At 48.4% G+C, this 16,478-nt stretch overlaps 1 protein-coding gene across 12 annotated transcripts in view; it reads left to right on the top strand.

Annotated features, from left to right (window-relative positions):
- Window positions 1–16,478, top strand: part of CAPN13 (calpain 13) — an 83,578-nt gene that overhangs the window by 34,129 nt on the left and 32,971 nt on the right. For all 12 annotated transcript variants that reach the window (XM_070512336.1, XM_070512333.1, XM_070512338.1 and 9 more), the window contains 4 exons: window positions 3,794–3,927; window positions 9,107–9,281; window positions 10,199–10,273; window positions 14,949–15,034. In XM_070512336.1, coding sequence (XP_070368437.1) covers window positions 3,794–3,927; window positions 9,107–9,281; window positions 10,199–10,273; window positions 14,949–15,034 — 470 coding nt within the window. The remainder of the gene's footprint in view (window positions 1–3,793; window positions 3,928–9,106; window positions 9,282–10,198; window positions 10,274–14,948; window positions 15,035–16,478) is intronic.

The raw sequence follows: 16,478 nt of genomic DNA on the forward strand, positions 1-16,478 counted from the left end.
ATCAATTCCTGTGCCATGTATTCATTTTTCCTTTTTTTCCCCTTATTCCAGCCAATATGTTGTATTGGTTGTTGAACAAATAAACTTTTAATTTTCATTGTTCTTTCTTTTCTTATTCTTTTGGGGCTTTGTTTTCTGCATAATCTATTTCAGTTTATTTTTATTAATTTCCATTTACTTTCTCTTGGTTAATTTGTTTTGTTTTCTGAACATGTACATTTAATATTCTTAGTCTTTTTTTAATGATTAAAGCTTTTTAAGACTAAATTTTCCTCTGAGATCTTATCTGTATCTATAGGTTTTGATATAAAATGTCTTACTTTTATTAATTTTACAATAATATTCTTTTAGTTTTGATTAAGTTTTATATGGGGTAATCTTTTGTTTGTAGAGGTTTAGATTTATTAAATTAGGGTCAGAGACTATAATTCATAAAATCTCTAAATTTGGGGAAATTATTAAAGTTTTACTTATGGCCAACACAATAGTTTTTGTAGATGCTTCATGGACATATGAGAAAAATATATATTATCCAATGGTCATGAGTTTTATATATGGAATCATGCATCTGATTTATAGATTGTATTATCTGCCGTTATCTCTTTCATCTTGGCTTATGTTTTGTCTGCTTGATTTGTCAAATTCTAAAAAAGGTAAATTGAAGTTGTTCCCCAAAGTTATAGTCTAGAGGTTCCTCTTATGTTTTCAGATGTTCTCACTTTACATTTTTCCTGCTATAGTCTTTGGTGCCCAAATTTTTATGTTCTTGCTGTCTGATTGTTGGAATAAAGCTCGTATAACAGCTCTCTTTGTTATATTTAACACTTTGGCCTTAACTTCCTCTTTATCTGATATTTCTATTGCCACTCCAGCATCCTATGATTTATGTTTCCCTGTTACATCTTTGCTCATCCCTTCATTATCAATTTCTTTTTCACTATGTTATAAGTATGTTTCATGTACAAAGCATATTTAAAACTCATTTCTTACCATTGTTTCTCTCACCCTTCATTTCCACTTAAGATTTTTGTTCTAATTTCATCCTCATTAGGTAAGAGTAGTTCCTTAAATAATTTTCTCAGATTACATGAGTGTTTTTCATTTGCTCTTATTTAAGAACAGTATTTTGGTTGGATTTAGGACTCTTGGATCACATTCTCTTTCCTCAAGAACCTGTAAACATTACCCCATTGTCTTAAAGTTTCTGATGTTGCAGAAGAAAAACCCAATACTAATTTGTGCTCTTGACTTTGTATGCAACATATTCTTTCAAACTGCAAGTTTATAAAGAGCTCACTCTCTCCTCAGTGTTCAGGAATTTCTCTGGAATATGTTTCGAAGTGTGCCTTTTAAAAATTAATCTTGCCTGGAATTCAGGGAGCAGTTTCAGTCTGAAGACCTGCCTCCTCTTTCTGCTCAGCTAACTGTCCCTCCATTGTTTCTGAATGTTCTCCTTTATCCTGTTCTCTCTTCCTGAAGTCCAATTATTTGCATATGAGGTCTTCTAACAAGCACCCAGGTGATGCTGACGTTGCTGGCCCAAGGATCACACTGAGGAGTAAGCTAGAGGGTGCAGGGTTCAGCTGTATCTGGGCTCGTGTCAGGGCTGCAAGTGTTTTTAGAGGGACAGAATGTTAGAACAACCCAAGGCTGACACAGGACATGCTCTGCCCTTCTGGGTGGTAAAGGAAGTCCCATAGTTCCCCCAGAAACAGCTGCACTGCTGACCTCTGTACATCTCTTCTCATCACTCTGAGCTTCGTCCCTGCTCTCTGGAAAGGGCCCAGTACCAGGGCAACTTGGATGCTTTGCCCAAAACGCTTCTTGTTTCCCTCATACACATGGGTGTTGGCAAAATGGCACCAGTATGCTTCTTGGAGGGTGCAGATATTATCCAGATGCCAGACCTCCTCACCCAGAGGGGAGAACCAGGAAATGCAGGTTGGTGGCCTCATTCTTGACTACCAGTCAAGCCATTTGTATCCTCTCTGGGAACGATGATGTTATCTAATGTTCCCTTTGCATAGGGAGAGCAAGTTTGATCAGCATTACTGGTGTAGAAAGATGGGAGTGAGGGTGACTTCTAAGGGGAAACCAACCAGAGGAGCTCATTCAATCCAGGACTCATTCATGATGGCTGCTGTACACCAGGCACTATCCTAGGTGCTGAACAAAAAGTCTATTGAAGAACAGTTTCTCCTTACCAAACTATGATCTCACTTTCACAATCTCATCTGATCCCTATCGTAGCCCCATGAGGCAGTTCTTACTCTTTCCACCACTTGACAGATGAGGAAACTGAGTCACAGAGAATTAAGCGTCTTACCCAGTGTCTGTTGCTCAGGTAACTAAAGGCAAAACCAGGAATCAAGCACAGTTCCACTGACTGGACACTGTCTACTACACTTTGCTATCCAATTAAATCCAAAATCCAGACAGAGCTGTCCCGCCAGTACCCCTCTTCTGGGAGCTGGGATTAGCTTTCCTTGGTGCTTCAGACACATTTCATTATCTCTCTCTAATAACATCCCTGTTAGCTCTCGACTTACCCACCTATACATCTTACTTCAGTAGGAACACACATCCACATCTCTTCTCATCACTCTGAGCTTGGTCCCTGCTCTCTGGAAGGGGCCCATTATAGGGGAAACTTGGATGCTTTGCCCAAAACACTTCTGTGACTAACCAGCTGCAGTGCACTGGTTTGTTAATGACCATGGAAACATCTTCTTTGCTTTGTCTCCACTGACATCTCTGTCTTAGTCTCCATCCCAGCTTTGAAAGTGCCTCCTCAGCTGAATGCAACAGCCCAACATCTGGGACATCCAGCTGTGGAAAAGGCTATGTGGATAGCTTCCTGTCACTGCTGAGAAGATGATAGATCGCATCCACTCAGCTTTACTCTGAGCCCACCTGTCAGAGACTTGCCTTCATCAAGGCTCAGGCCTGAAGCCTGAAGCCCTGCTGCTTATCCATCACAGGGGAGACCAGGGAAGAAACTCCAAACGCCTGGCTTTGTTATGAATTTTCCTCATTTGGCGATGTCCCTGGGTGAACCATTAAGAGTTGAATGTGGAAGATTAAAGCAGTCTGTTTTAGAGAGGAACATCTGGTTCATTTGTGCTCTTAGCAGTAGCAGCGCCAGCCAGTTTCACTTCTGCTGCTTGCATGACAGGGCCAGCTTGATGTGAGGAAAGGAGGGCCAGAGGGAGGCCATAACTGCTCAGCCCTCCTGAGCAATCCTTATCATTTGGCCTCCAGGCCTTTGCCCAGGCTGTCCCTGCCATCTGGGATGCCTTCCCCAATCTCTTCTCCACCTGCTTAAACCCTGCCTCCTCCCTCATGCCTTTGGCTCCCAGTAGGCTCTCCTTCCCCAATTGGTAGATACAACACTCTGTATCTACCATTCTCCTTAGTTTTTCAGCATCTACTACCGCTACTGCCATTTTGTGCACAAGATGTACCTTGAGAGTCTCATATTTGGAGCTCACAAAGGACTTACCAAAGTGAGGACAGAGTTGGGAGCAAAGCTGAACTAAAATCCAAGTCTCCTTCCTCTCTGCTTTTATTTTCCTTGTCTAACAAAGTCTGTGACTCATTTTCTCCATCTCAGTGGAGATGACATGCTCGTCCCCTGTTCATCAACATGGGCTGAGATTTTGGTCTGGATAGAGTTCATTTTTGCACTCTGGGGGTCATATGGTGATGGCGGCTGGTTTTTGATATCAGTCGGGGTTCCAAGAGCTCCTTCCTGCCTCGACTCTGCTAAGGTGTATATTTACCTCTCTTCCAGTTCTGGCAATGTGGCCAATGGGTGGAAGTAGTGATTGATGATCGCCTGCCAGTCCTGAATAAGGATTACCTCTTTGTGCATCCTCGCAAAAACCAAGAGTTTTGGCCCTGCCTGCTGGAGAAAGCCTACGCCAAGTAAGGATGGGCCCACCACTCAGCCCTGGGCCTCAGTGCTGGCCCTGCCCACCCGGCTACTTGCCCTGACAGATGCTCCCCACCAGCCAACCCTGGGACTTTCAGAAGCTCTGCTGAACACAAGCAATGCCTCTGGGAGCATCAGAGCCTTTGCCACCCAGCTGGGCATCCTCCCTAAACAATCACTGTTTGCAAGGCTGTGTTGGGGCCATGGGGAGAGCCCCAGAGGCACATAGTGAGGGGTGGGCAGGACAGAGCTGGACAGAGATATACACTGACAAGGATATTATTGCAAGGGCTGATATAAGGGCCCAAATGAGATATGATATCATGGTCAAAATCTGATGAGAAGGCAGAGAATAGAGGAAACAATCTCGACTTTCTGACTCACAGAGAGTCAGGCTGAGGCTGTCCAGGGGAGCTGGCACTGAGCAAGGCCTTGAGGGATGGGTAGAATTTCAACAATGTGAATGATTCAAGCAAAGACCTAGGGGTGGGATGATGCAAAGTGAGGTCAGAGCAGTTGGGGACCTGGTGTGGCTGCTGTGAGATTGCACTAATGTGTAGGGGCAGGGCGGGAGTTACTTGATATTATGTGGTCCAAATGCCATGATTCAGGGCCTACCTTCTGGTGTTGACAAGCTCAAGGACTTATAAACACCCCAACTCATATGTGTTGCTTAGATTCTTGAGTCGCTTTCATTCAACAGATGTTTATTGAGCATTTAACCAGAGGCCAGGCACTATGCTTGGCACTGGGATAGAGACTCTCAGACTGGCTCAGGTGGGTGTGTACAAGAGGATGTGTGTGTGAGAGAGGTCACTGTCATAAAGAGCCACATAGGTGGGGGATGCATCAGAGCTAAAAATCAATTCTAGGTGATAAAAGGATGGAGGACCACATTTTCAGGAGAAAACGTGTAGCAGAGAGTATCACCAAATCAGGTTCTTCAAAGATCGTCCTAACCAACCATCGTTTTATAAATAGGGAAGCCAAGGCCCCAAATAGTGATGTGGCAGGTGGAAGTAGGCAGCCTGAATCTGCTAAAGTCTTCAGTCATTTGACCAGGGGACATCTTTAGCAAGGCTGAAGACTGTGCCCAGTCCAGTCCCAGCTGTTAGGAGCGGTAACAGCCCTCAATCTACCCCGTCCCTGTCCTTCTTGAGGTCACAATCTGAACAGTGAGACATTTCAAGACCTCTTTTTTGCATTCTATCTTTTGAGCCAACTTGTGAAAAACTAAAGCTATTGCTCATTTCCAGTGTCAGGAAGAACTGCTCATTAGCATTTGAGAATGAAGCTCAGATAACAGCCAAGGTTGTTGAGCCAATCCATATGTTTGGGGAGGTTAATTCACTTCTAAGCTACTTACACAAACACTGTCATTATCTTTCCAGTATGGATTCTGCCCTCAACACTTCAGGGCGTCGTTTTTTTCCTTACGAAAAGGGAGTAAAGGGGGGAACATGGCAGTTCACTTGGAGAATTAGAAAGCTTGTGGACTGAAATGATGACTTTGACCCCATTTTGTTAACAACTGACCTAAGGCAATCATTCAGCTTGAAAAGAAATAGGAAAGTGGACCCGGAATCCACATTCCACTGCCTAAAGAAATCTAGCAGAGGATAAAATGTTTCAAACTATTAAGCTATTTAAAAGCTTTTGCCGCCATCCAAAGAAGGAAGTTAGAGAATGCAGGAAGGAATCAAATAGAATTATAGCATATCAGAGCTGGAAGGGACCTCTGTCAGCATCAAACTCTACCTTCTTCTTTGAAAAATAAGGAAACTTAGGCTCAGAGAGGTGAAATGACGTGCCCAGGGTCACACAATGTTTGGGGCCAAGGTGGGATGAGAACTAGTCTCCCTAGTCGTGTGTGTTTCCATCATTCTTGAAACTGTCAGTCCTACACAGAAGGATTTGTCTTTTTACTTCTTTGGAACTCGGTGTCAGGTACACAGGGACCACAGCAGAAACATGGAGAACCCATCCGTCCAGGTGGAGATGGCTCTCTTTCCCTCCAAAAGTGTAGGCAATACCGAGTGAGCATGTGGACTCCAAACTTTCAACTCTCCTTGTGGCTGGAGAGTCTGGAAATGAATTGGTCAAGGCAGTCAGAAGTGGGGAGAAATCTCTGTCTGCAGATGTTTTCCCCCAGAGGTCATACGACAGAGAGGAGACTGGGGGACAAGTTCTGGTAGGCTGCATATCACCCTCTATAGAATCTCTACAGTTAGAAATCGCAGCATTTCAGCATTCTTTCTGGCTCTCATTTAGACATCTGAATTATTCCTTCTTTCATATCATTGCCAGGAGATAGACATTTCCCCAAAATAAGGCTGAAGCAGAGAGATGCGAACAAGGCTCTCTCAGAATTCCTGGGTTCAGGTGACAAGGCGTAGTGACAGGTGTGGGGAACAGTTCTCTCTATCTTTCCTTCCCTTTCTATCTCCTGTCAGCAAAGGGGGCTAAGAATAGTTGCCATGTTCCTGAAGCATCAGTGGGATTCATGAGCTCATGTTTGTAAAGCAGAGAGATAGCTCTTGTCAAAACACCCAGCTGCTGCTGGGACGAGCTTTGTGGGCATTGTGGAGAGACAGTGAGAGAAGATGCAGAGAGAGAGGGCTGCTGGCCGCCAGTCCTTTCCCTTCTATTGGGTGTGTCTGTGGTGACTGCAGATGGTGTGGGTGTAAGACATCAGACAAGGCCCATAGATCCTGAGGCTGTGGGCCTGAAGTGATGGGACAGGGCCCCATGGCTGCTATTTCGCGGTGGCTCTGGTGCAGCCCTATTGAAGCCAGGGAGGGCCCCTGAGTGAATCACCTGGAAGGGGCTGACACAGTGCAGATGTGGGCTCTGGAAAGGGTTCTAGGACCCCAGTCTTTGTGAACTTCCCGTACTCTTAGCAAAGCTCTCTTAATTTAGGACTAGGAGCCAGAATAATACACGTGGGTAATCAAGAGAGTCAGGCATTCGACCCAAGCAGGCATAATCCTGATAAAAGGCAGCCTTTGCAGTTGACTAAGCAAACACACCAGAGATAAGAGTCTAGTACCAGGCCTCACCCTGGGTCAGAGAGAGGCAGAGATAGATAAGATTCAGAACCAGTTTTAGATCCAGTTGAGATCAATCTGTCATGTGATAGTTTCTGCAGAATTTCCCTTTTGTCTGTGTATCCTTAGCTTCCTTCGATAAAAGACTTTCTACGCCATTCAAGGCATTCATACCTGGGACGGTGTCCTGCTTAGAGTGGCTGCTCGATATGTATTTGCTAAAGTGAATTTACATGAATTCTGGGTGATCCCTAGAAGGAGAGAATGACAGGGGTGGGAATATGGTGAGAAAGGAGAGTCTGAGGGGGCCCAGAGCTGACCCAGTCAGCCTCACTGTTTCCAGGTCTCAGGCTGAGGACCAGAAGGAGAAGGGTTTTGTCCAAGGTCTCAGGTCCCATTAGAGGCAGCAGTACAGACGCAGTCAGGCCCCTGACCCTTGCATGGTTTTGCATGACCAGAAAGAAAGCCATGGAGGAGCTTCCCCGATGCCACCAGCCTCTGAAGGGCTTGGCCTCCACTTGCCCATCAGGGACAGGGGTGCTCAAGTCCCTGGTGAGAAACCTGAAGGACAGGCGTAGTCCCATGGGCAACTTTGACCCAGGAAGCAGCCCCAGGGTCTCCTGCCTGGCCTGGCCTCAGCTCCATAGCCTTTGCCCTGCCTGTATTTTGGGATTCCACGGGAACCTTTCCAGCTCAACCCACTGACTGGAACTTGAGTTCTCAAAACAGATCTGACCTCCCCTGGTCCCTGCTTCAGTGGTTCTCCTTGTGACTGATCAATCCACCCACTCTCCCAGGAGCACCAGTCAGCCCATGATGGGCACCCCTCCACCATGCTCTTCCAGCTCCAGAAGCCTCCCCGATTTGATTGTTTCTCCCTAGAATGCTCGTCCCACTTGTCCTGACCTGGGTAAAACTGAACTCAGAGGTGTACCCCTCCCAGAAGCCTTCTCTAGACCCCCAGGCTGGGCTCAGGCACTTCTCTGTTCCGAGGTGACCCATTTGCTCTCAGAGCAAATAGACACACAAGGAAGGCAAAGAAACTTGACGTGTCATTCTAAGGAGAGAGTGTCCTGGTGGCCAAGGGGGACCAGGACACTTGGTGTGGCAGAGGGGGAGACAAGTTTGAAAGTGGAAGCAGGAGAGCTCAGATTTGCTGTGCCTGATGATGATGGCAGCAAGCACACCCTCTGTGAGCCAGACACTTTTCCATGTGCTCTACACGCATTAACTGGCAGAACCCTCACCACACCCACTGAGGCAGGTACTGTCACATGCCCATCCCCCAGACGAACAAAAGGAGCCTTAGAAAAGCTCAGCCTCCTGCTGAGAGCTCATGAGACGGGGAGCCAGGAGTTGGACCTGGGAGGGAGGGCAGAAGTGCTCTGAAGAACAGCTGGGAGAGTTTCAAGTGGTTTGCTTTGGAATGTTAGGTAAGACTTGTCCTCCTCTACATTACCTTCAGTAAAGTCGACTTATTGCCCTCATGATTCTGGGGCGAGTGGGTTAGTGCTGAGAATAGGAATGGGAATTCTGGACCAAGGATTGCACGGAGAGAGAACAGAGGCTGCTTGTGGCCACAGTGGGTGTCAGGGTCGTTGACTGTGAACTCTCTGAGGGCAGGAATGGGGTCTCACCCATCTTTAAACATTCAGTGCCCTGAATGGTACCCCAAACACAGTAAATACTTAACACTATTGTTAAACTGAACAGGAAACAGTGGATTCTCATCATAAGAATATCCAGTATTCATTAAGGGCTTGCCGTATGCCAGGCACTATGTGAGCCTAGCCCCATGAGGTTTAAGTAACTTGTCCAAGGCCAAACAGCTAAATATGTAGTGAGCTTGGGATTCAACCCCTGGCACGTGGCTCCAGCACCTGCACTCCTGACCTCTACACAATACTGCTGCTCGTGGGGCTGCCCAGGCCCCAGAGACCAGGGGAAGGAAGGTGGTGAGGGTGGCACATCTCTAGAATCTCCATCCAGGCGAATACAGGTGGGTGGCCATGGTCTAGGGGTGGATCAGGCAGTCCTTCACCTGGGAAATATGCAGGGGTCAGGTGTGCAAACTCCATCCCCAGAGTTCTCACCCCAGGCATTGAGCTGACTGTCTCCCTCCCAGGTTTCGAGGGTCATATCTCCATCTGCACTATGGCCACCTCCCTGATGCCATGGTGGACCTCACAGGAGGGGTGATCACCACTGTCAACCTGCACTCCTCCCCTTCCGACCTGGTGATGATGGTAAAGATGGCAGCCAAGGCGGGCTCCCTGATGACCTGCGCCACCCCAGCGGGAGTGAGTAGACCAGGAATCCCTTTGCACTGGTGCCAGCCTTTCCTCCCCCGGGAGTGTTCATCCACTGGCCCATTCAGCTGGTGAGAGGAATGGCCAAGCAGCCGTCACAGAGCACTGACGCTGTGCTTTACCAGGGTCGCCTCATTTAATCCTCACAGCAGCCCTCCTCCGAGATATGGATTGCAGAGTTAAATGATCTCAGAGAAGCTAAGTAAAATGCTCATCACCACACAGCCAGTAAGTGGCTGAGCAGGGGTTCAAATGTTGCTGTCTAACTTCAAAGCCTTTACCTAGTGCTTGCCCGTGACCAGGAGCAATGGGTCCAGAGTGACCAGGGAGCCCTCTGATTCTCACTGAATCTAGAGGCAGCACCCCAAGGGCAGTGTGTCCCATTTTAAAAAGCTTGGATAACTCTCCAAATGTATTTGAGTCTGTTCTGAGACAGCTAGTGCCCCATCCACGAGGACGCTTCCTTCACTCTTAAAACATGTGGACTTTGAGTTACACATCCCTAATCTGAAATGCCACCCAAAAACTAAGATGCACTTTGAACTCCAATTACTCCCAGCACAGGGGTGGTGGGTATTCCCAACTCCTACAAAATGATCAGCAGACACGTTTTGTGCTGTGTCTCACTGGTGATGAATGATTGGAGGAGCAAGCAGCCCATGTCCTCAGGAATCTGTGGGGTCCTATCGGTATGGGGTGTTCTCCCGATGTCTCGAATACCTGGACCCTCAACCATCCAGCAGCCTTTAGACCCTGCCTCTCTAGAAAAGAGTTCCAGGAACATACGCCATTCCAACGTGAGTCAGTAGGACGCTTTCATCAAGCCACATCTCAGCTGCTGATTGAATTGTGCTTTTCTACTTTGAAGAGGCTGTGAATGTTTAATGCTTCTGCTTTTCTCCTTTAAGCCAACAGGTGAGGCCACGAGAATGCCAAATGGCCTGGTGAGTCAGCATGCCTATACAGTGACAAGAGCCGAGCGGGTAAGTCACCCATGGGCCATGCCCCAGTGTTCTGGTTCCTGGGAAGAGGACTCAGAATCACATGCCTTCAGCAAGCCCAGCAATGCCGAAATGAGTATCTATCATTCTCACCCCTATGGTGGCACCCATCATGGACAGCCTCAGTTTCTTCTATTCATACAGAAATTTTGGTGTCCCATGTCCTCATCCCCCAGGGACCCGCCAGAGATCTTGCTATCCTTGAACTTATCTCAGATAGGCTGAGTGTCTAGACTAGGGGATTTGCCCAAAAAGAAAGCAGAATGAACTACACAATTGACTCTGGGGGAAGTTTTGCCCTGAAATGGTTTTATTTGTTAGGTACCAACTAAACTGCTATGACAAAGACACTCCAAAATACAGGGGTCCAACAAGATAAAATTCCTTTCTCCCCCAAGTGAGCAGGTGATCCCAGAGCTGGTAGGTGGCTCTGCCGTCCACAGCATGGGGCTTCTACCTGGGAGCCCAGGGCAGCTGCTCCAGCTCTCCTCATCTCCCAGCCAAAGGAAGAGCAAGAGGCCAGGGGACTCTTTGGTACATCCAGATAGAAGGCGTACATCGGAAAAAACACACAGCATTTTCCTTCAGATCCCATTAGTCTGAAGCTAATCAAGTGCCATACTGAGGCCCAAGGGAGTCTGGGAATCATACCACCTACCTGGGCTGCCGTATGCCCAGCTAAAATGTTATTCCCATGGGAGAGGGGAGGATGGCTATTGGAAGGCAGTCTTTCCCCTTGATGCAAGAACTGACTTTGTGTGGACAAAAATGTATGTAATTACTGTGTGCAGTACCATTTGGTCTGGAAAACACTGCCAAAGTCCAGCCTCCTGCATTCATAAATGAGGAAGCTGAGACCTCAGAGGCAAAGGTCTTTCACAAGGTCACACAGCTACTTGAAATGGCTGGGCTTAGATACCACGCCACCTCGGTTCCTATCTAGCATATGCCTAGCACTTCCTGTCCTTGTGATGACTTAATACAAATGTTCCCCCATGTCTGTATTTCTTATAACTCTTGAGGTGTAATAATGTCTTTCTAGGCCCTAAGAGACAGTGTTCCAAACTCCAAGATACATTTTTCACTGGTATTTATGGGCCAAGGAATGCAGAATGTCAGGTTCTATTTCTGGCATGCTTTCTCATATTTGCCTTCCCTCTCTCTGTATCAACATCTCTCCTGTCCATTGACCTAAGGCCGCCTGCTCCATTGTTTCGTGTGTTGGTGAACGTTCCAATCCACAAAACAGGGGCAATATCTTCTGTCTCCCTCAAGAAAGCAGTAACAAATGCTTCCGCTGCACAGCGTCTGGGAGACAGCGGGCACCTAATAAATGCTTCTTGGATCAATGGATGAGTGTGTTTGCATCACTGAATGAATACATTTGTTCTTGGCCTATGAAGCTGGCATCACTGACCCTCCATCATAGAACATACATGAAGAGCTCAAAAGACATTTGCCACAAGCAGGGAAGAGGTCGTCCTGATAGACCCAGGCCAGAAGAGATCCCAGTCACAGCAGCTCCAGACTCCCTTCTTCTGGATTCTCCCACGCCCTTCTCTGAGTTCTCAATGGGAACAGCCAGTGCCATCATCACACCTGGCCACATGCGGACACTCTGCTCCCCACAGCTCCCCTGTCCCAGATGTGGACAAGTCCAGGCTAGGGATAACAAATCAGTTTTCTTGTGTGTCAACATTGATCAGTTAGCAATGCTACCTGGATTACTATGTTGACGAGACTCTGGCACCGCTTCCAGATCTGAGGAAAGAGAGCTGTGATCAATTAATGACATCTGTGCCAGGCATGGAATGAAGAAGCAGTGGTACCTGCATGATGTACCTGCCATTCCTGGACAAGGCCCTTTTTATGCATTGAGATAGCCTTTGTATCTCCTCAGGTCACAGGGAGGAGGGGCTTGTGTATCCACAGGTCCAGATGGCCATGGAATATGAGTCTCCACAAAGACATGGCCAGGGGATGGCAGTGACTGCCATGTTATCAAGCAGTCATGTCAACATCTAGGGTCGAGGTGATAGAGATGAACTTGGGAGTTGGGCTGTGGGCTCACCTGGGGTTTGGGTTCCTCATGATTCTGCTCACAGCCTGAATGTCTGCTCCCCCAGAGCACACTTTCAATTGTTCTTATAATACACTGAGCAGTCTGAACAAAGGACACCTCCCCTGTAACAGTAGGTGATCAAGACTACGTGTCCTCTATGGTCAATTCCTGCCATTCTGTGGCTGCTGACACTTTCCAGCATATGCCCTAAGAAGCACCAGCCTGGCGAGATCCTCTGTGAAAGCAGTTTTCCAAATGTTTGGAAAATGTTGCTTGCCATGTCCTCTGCTTGGAAATTCACAGTGGACATTAGCATTTTAAAGGCTCTGAGAAGGCCTGTGTTAATGCTACAAGTATAGCTTGGTTTTAATTTAAGAAACCATTTTTTCTAGGAATAGCTATCAACAGCCTGTGGAACTAGCTAGAATTCAAGAGAATACATTTGAGGAAATACTATCCCAAGGTAGATAACCTGGATTATCTCTTGCTCAGTGGCACCTTTTCTGAGAGAGTTGACCAGGGTCAGGGGTACAGTCAGTAGCCAGGAGAATGAGGCAAGGAAGCCAGCCCACTCTCAGATGTAGCTGTGACCTTGGCCTTGAATGGACTCTTAAGCCACCTGGCCAAGGCCCATGTGATCACCACTAGGGTACTGTCAAAAAGGAGTGACATCATTGGCCAAGGGCCCAAGAACTGGACTTGGTTAAATGTTCCTCCTCCAGAAAGAGGAGGTTATAACTCTAACCATGAGTGCTAAGATTAAACCAGCCCATAAATGCAGTGCGCTCTTTAATCTGCTCATCCTCCCTCTGGGCGGGACACAGACAGGAAGATAAATGAAATTGGCATTTTTTATTATGTACCTAGCTCGGTCGGTGACTCCCCTGGGCAAGGGGGTAGTGTTTATCTGCATGCCTCATTTAGCCCTCTTTCAGCCCCTTCCCGTCACCGGCCACTCTTCTCCCCCCTGCCTAGCTGAGCCCCGGACTGTCTGTTAGGCACTGAGTGTGGCTCATTAAGCTCTTTGGGCCACCAGGCAACCATTTTTCATGTCCCTGCTCCACGGGCTCCATCAGGGGCTGGTGGTTAATAATACACCGTGAGCAAGGCGGGGAGTGCCTGGAGGTGGGGCAAGGAGGGTCAGGATGCTAGGTTTATGCCAAGAGCCCCCATCTCAGGTAGCATTAAAAGCCGGAGCACCTTTCATGGCAGTGCAGTGATAGAAGCAGATGGAGAGGAACCTTACCCAAGCCGAACTCCTGGGCCCTTGACTGACGGCACTGCTCCTTCATGGCAATCACCTACTTGTGATCACATGGACCTTGGCCAGGTGGCTCAGGGGTCATACTGAGGCCAAGGTCACGGCCACATCCAAGAATGGCCTGGGCCCCAGAGCAGCTATATCTTTTATCTACTCCCAATTCCAAGACTAGGTACCTGGGCTTTGGACACTGACAGTGGCTGGGATCAGAACTCTGCCTCTGCCACTTACTCTGAGGCCTTAGGAAAGTTGCTTAACATCTCCGATGCTCGGTTTCCTCCTCTGCAAGAACAGGATTTTGTGAACACCTACCTCAGAGGACTGAAGGGTGTAACACACAGCAAGCACCAGCCAGCCCCGGCTCCAAGCCCTGCCTCCACACGCGAGTTTCTCTTCCATCTGGGGATATTCCACTCAGGGCTTTCTCAGCCTCCTCTGACCTGGAATCGCTGAACCAGTTCGCCCCTTCCCTCACCCCTCCAGGCCTCCGTCTCCTCAGACAACATCAGCACAGATCAGTATCACAGCTACAACTCAATCATCCTTTAATTCCTCTCACAGGCTGAGGGCTACTGGATCCGGGAATGTAAGTTCCAAGGACTATGGTTGTTTTGCTATAACTTTTCTGGCTACAGTGGTCTGAAGGAGCAAGTGTGCCAACCTCCGTATCTGGGAATGAGTGAGGATGGGGTCCCAGAGGAAGGAAAGTTCAGGCCATCAAGGTGCCCTGCTCACCAACAGAAGCAGGGTGATGGGGACCTGGTGCAGGGCCAGGACTGCAGGCTAAGGAGGGCTAGCCTTGGATATCTCCACTCCCAGGCCATCCTGGTCTTGCTCAAGTCAGCCTTCTCTACTGTCCTCGCTCAGGACAGCACTGTGTAGCCCTTGGTACAACTCCCAATGGGCCACTGGCACGGAAGCAGCTTTGTCCATGGAATAGAGACACCAGCTCTATTGGAGGATGCCAGAGACCCATAAAAATCTCTCCTCCGCAGCCTGTGGCAACATCTCATGCTATTTATCTGCTATTAAATCTCAGCTCGCCCAAGTTCTAGGATGCAGTCATATGGAATGATGAAGTTGCACCTGCCCTGCAAGATGCTGAGCAGGAAGCGGGGCTGTTTTCTCCTCTATCTCATTCCAACTCCACGCAGGCAGCAGAGAGACATTGATTTTTTTCCTTGCAATTTTTTTTTTTTTTCCTGGCTGCAGCCAAATGAGGTCAGAAGTTAAATTAGTCCTTGGAGGTAAAAAACAGCTGCATTCATATCCCTTCTCTCTGCTGACTTTTGCTGGAGAGGACTGGCAATTTCCTTTTCTGTTCTTCTTTACAGATTTGGTACAGGAGTGGCTGGGAAGATCTTATCCACCTGTGGAACCCCTGGGGCAACACCGAATGGAGAGGGCGCTGGAGAGATGGGTATGGCATCTGAAAACCTCTCTCTGTCCTTCAGGAGACCCAGCTTTCAGAAAGCATCTTGCCCCCCAAGGGCGGCATCTATCTGTCCTGCTGTGGATCTCACTGCAGGCCTGTCCAGTTCACCCCTGTGTGTGGCTGTCAGTCCATCTCACACTCCCATGATGCCATTTGCCAAGCATCTATGAGACACCTACTGCATACTGTCTATACTAAGTACATTGTGTTAGGTGGGTACTGGAATATATACAGATGACAAGACCCAGTGTCTGATCTCCAGTAGGTTACAGTCCAGAGCCGTGAACCCACATACCCAGAATTAGTTTTTAAAGGGACTGGGGGAGGCAGGGCAGAGCCAAGTTGGTAGAGAAAGTTGGAGAGAAGGAGCTTTAACCCATAAAGGGATCCCATGGGATTCTAATCCTGATGATGCTATGTCATCAAGATGGACAAGGCTTCATTTTGGGTGATTGGGGGAGCTGAGGCAAAGATCTAGATGATCTTTTTATTGAATCCACCTGGGTCGCCCATCCTGCCCTGCGGATCTGGACTTTCGCATGTAACCCACGCCTTGCTCACAACAGGAGTGAATGGAGCTCTGTGGGTCTCAGAGGCCCCTGTTAGCCATGTCCCAGCAGCTGCTCTCTGACCTGTGGGACCCAGCTGTGTGGTCAGTGGTTCCCAGGGAGCTGGGCTGGCATTTCCCAGCTTCCAGGAGGACTGACCCCTGGTCCCTTTCCGTTTGCTGACCGAGAATGAGAGCAGTCCTGAGAAGGATCGAGGGCCAGCCACGGGTTACTTGCTCCTCTGGGCAGCCTCCGAGGGCCTGTGCGTGCCCACGAAAAGCGTGAGGCAGCGGCAGCCACAGCACATCGCTGGGGTGGAGGGGGAGGAGGGGGAGGGGGGAAGGAGAACATGGCCTGAAAGGAAATGCGAAGCCTTCAGACAAACAGAACAGGACCCAACAAGCAGTGAAAATCAATACAGTGAGAGGTGAGCTCTGGAAGGCAAATGCAGAGCTGGCCAGCGTCCCAGCCCCAGATCTGGGCCACCAGAGCCCCGCCCGCCACCTAGGCTAGGCCACGGTGGGGATGGCTCTGATGCTCCGTGAGCGCCCACCGCTGATGTGCGCCTGCGCAAGCCGGTGCTGGGCAAATGTGAGCAAACGTCCTTTCGCTGGGGCGGAGGGTAGGGAAGCGAGGGAGTGAGGGAGGAAACAAGCCACATGTATTCATAGAATAAACCTGGATGTGCCTCAGATGTCCCCTGGAGAACAGGGCAGCCGATCCCTTCCGCAGAAGGGGAGTGACCCTGTGAAACCATGAACTGCTGGGCGGTGTTCGTATTTGCTGTCGCCCTCCTTCCCTTATCTCACCTCTAGTCTCCCTTCCCTCCCAGGATTATCTCTTGCCCTTTCCAATGTAAATCTTAATAACCTCTGGCCTTT

The sequence above is a fragment of the Equus asinus genome, chromosome 6, assembly GCF_041296235.1.
Source record: "Equus asinus isolate D_3611 breed Donkey chromosome 6, EquAss-T2T_v2, whole genome shotgun sequence".
Taxonomy (NCBI): domain Eukaryota; kingdom Metazoa; phylum Chordata; class Mammalia; order Perissodactyla; family Equidae; genus Equus; species Equus asinus.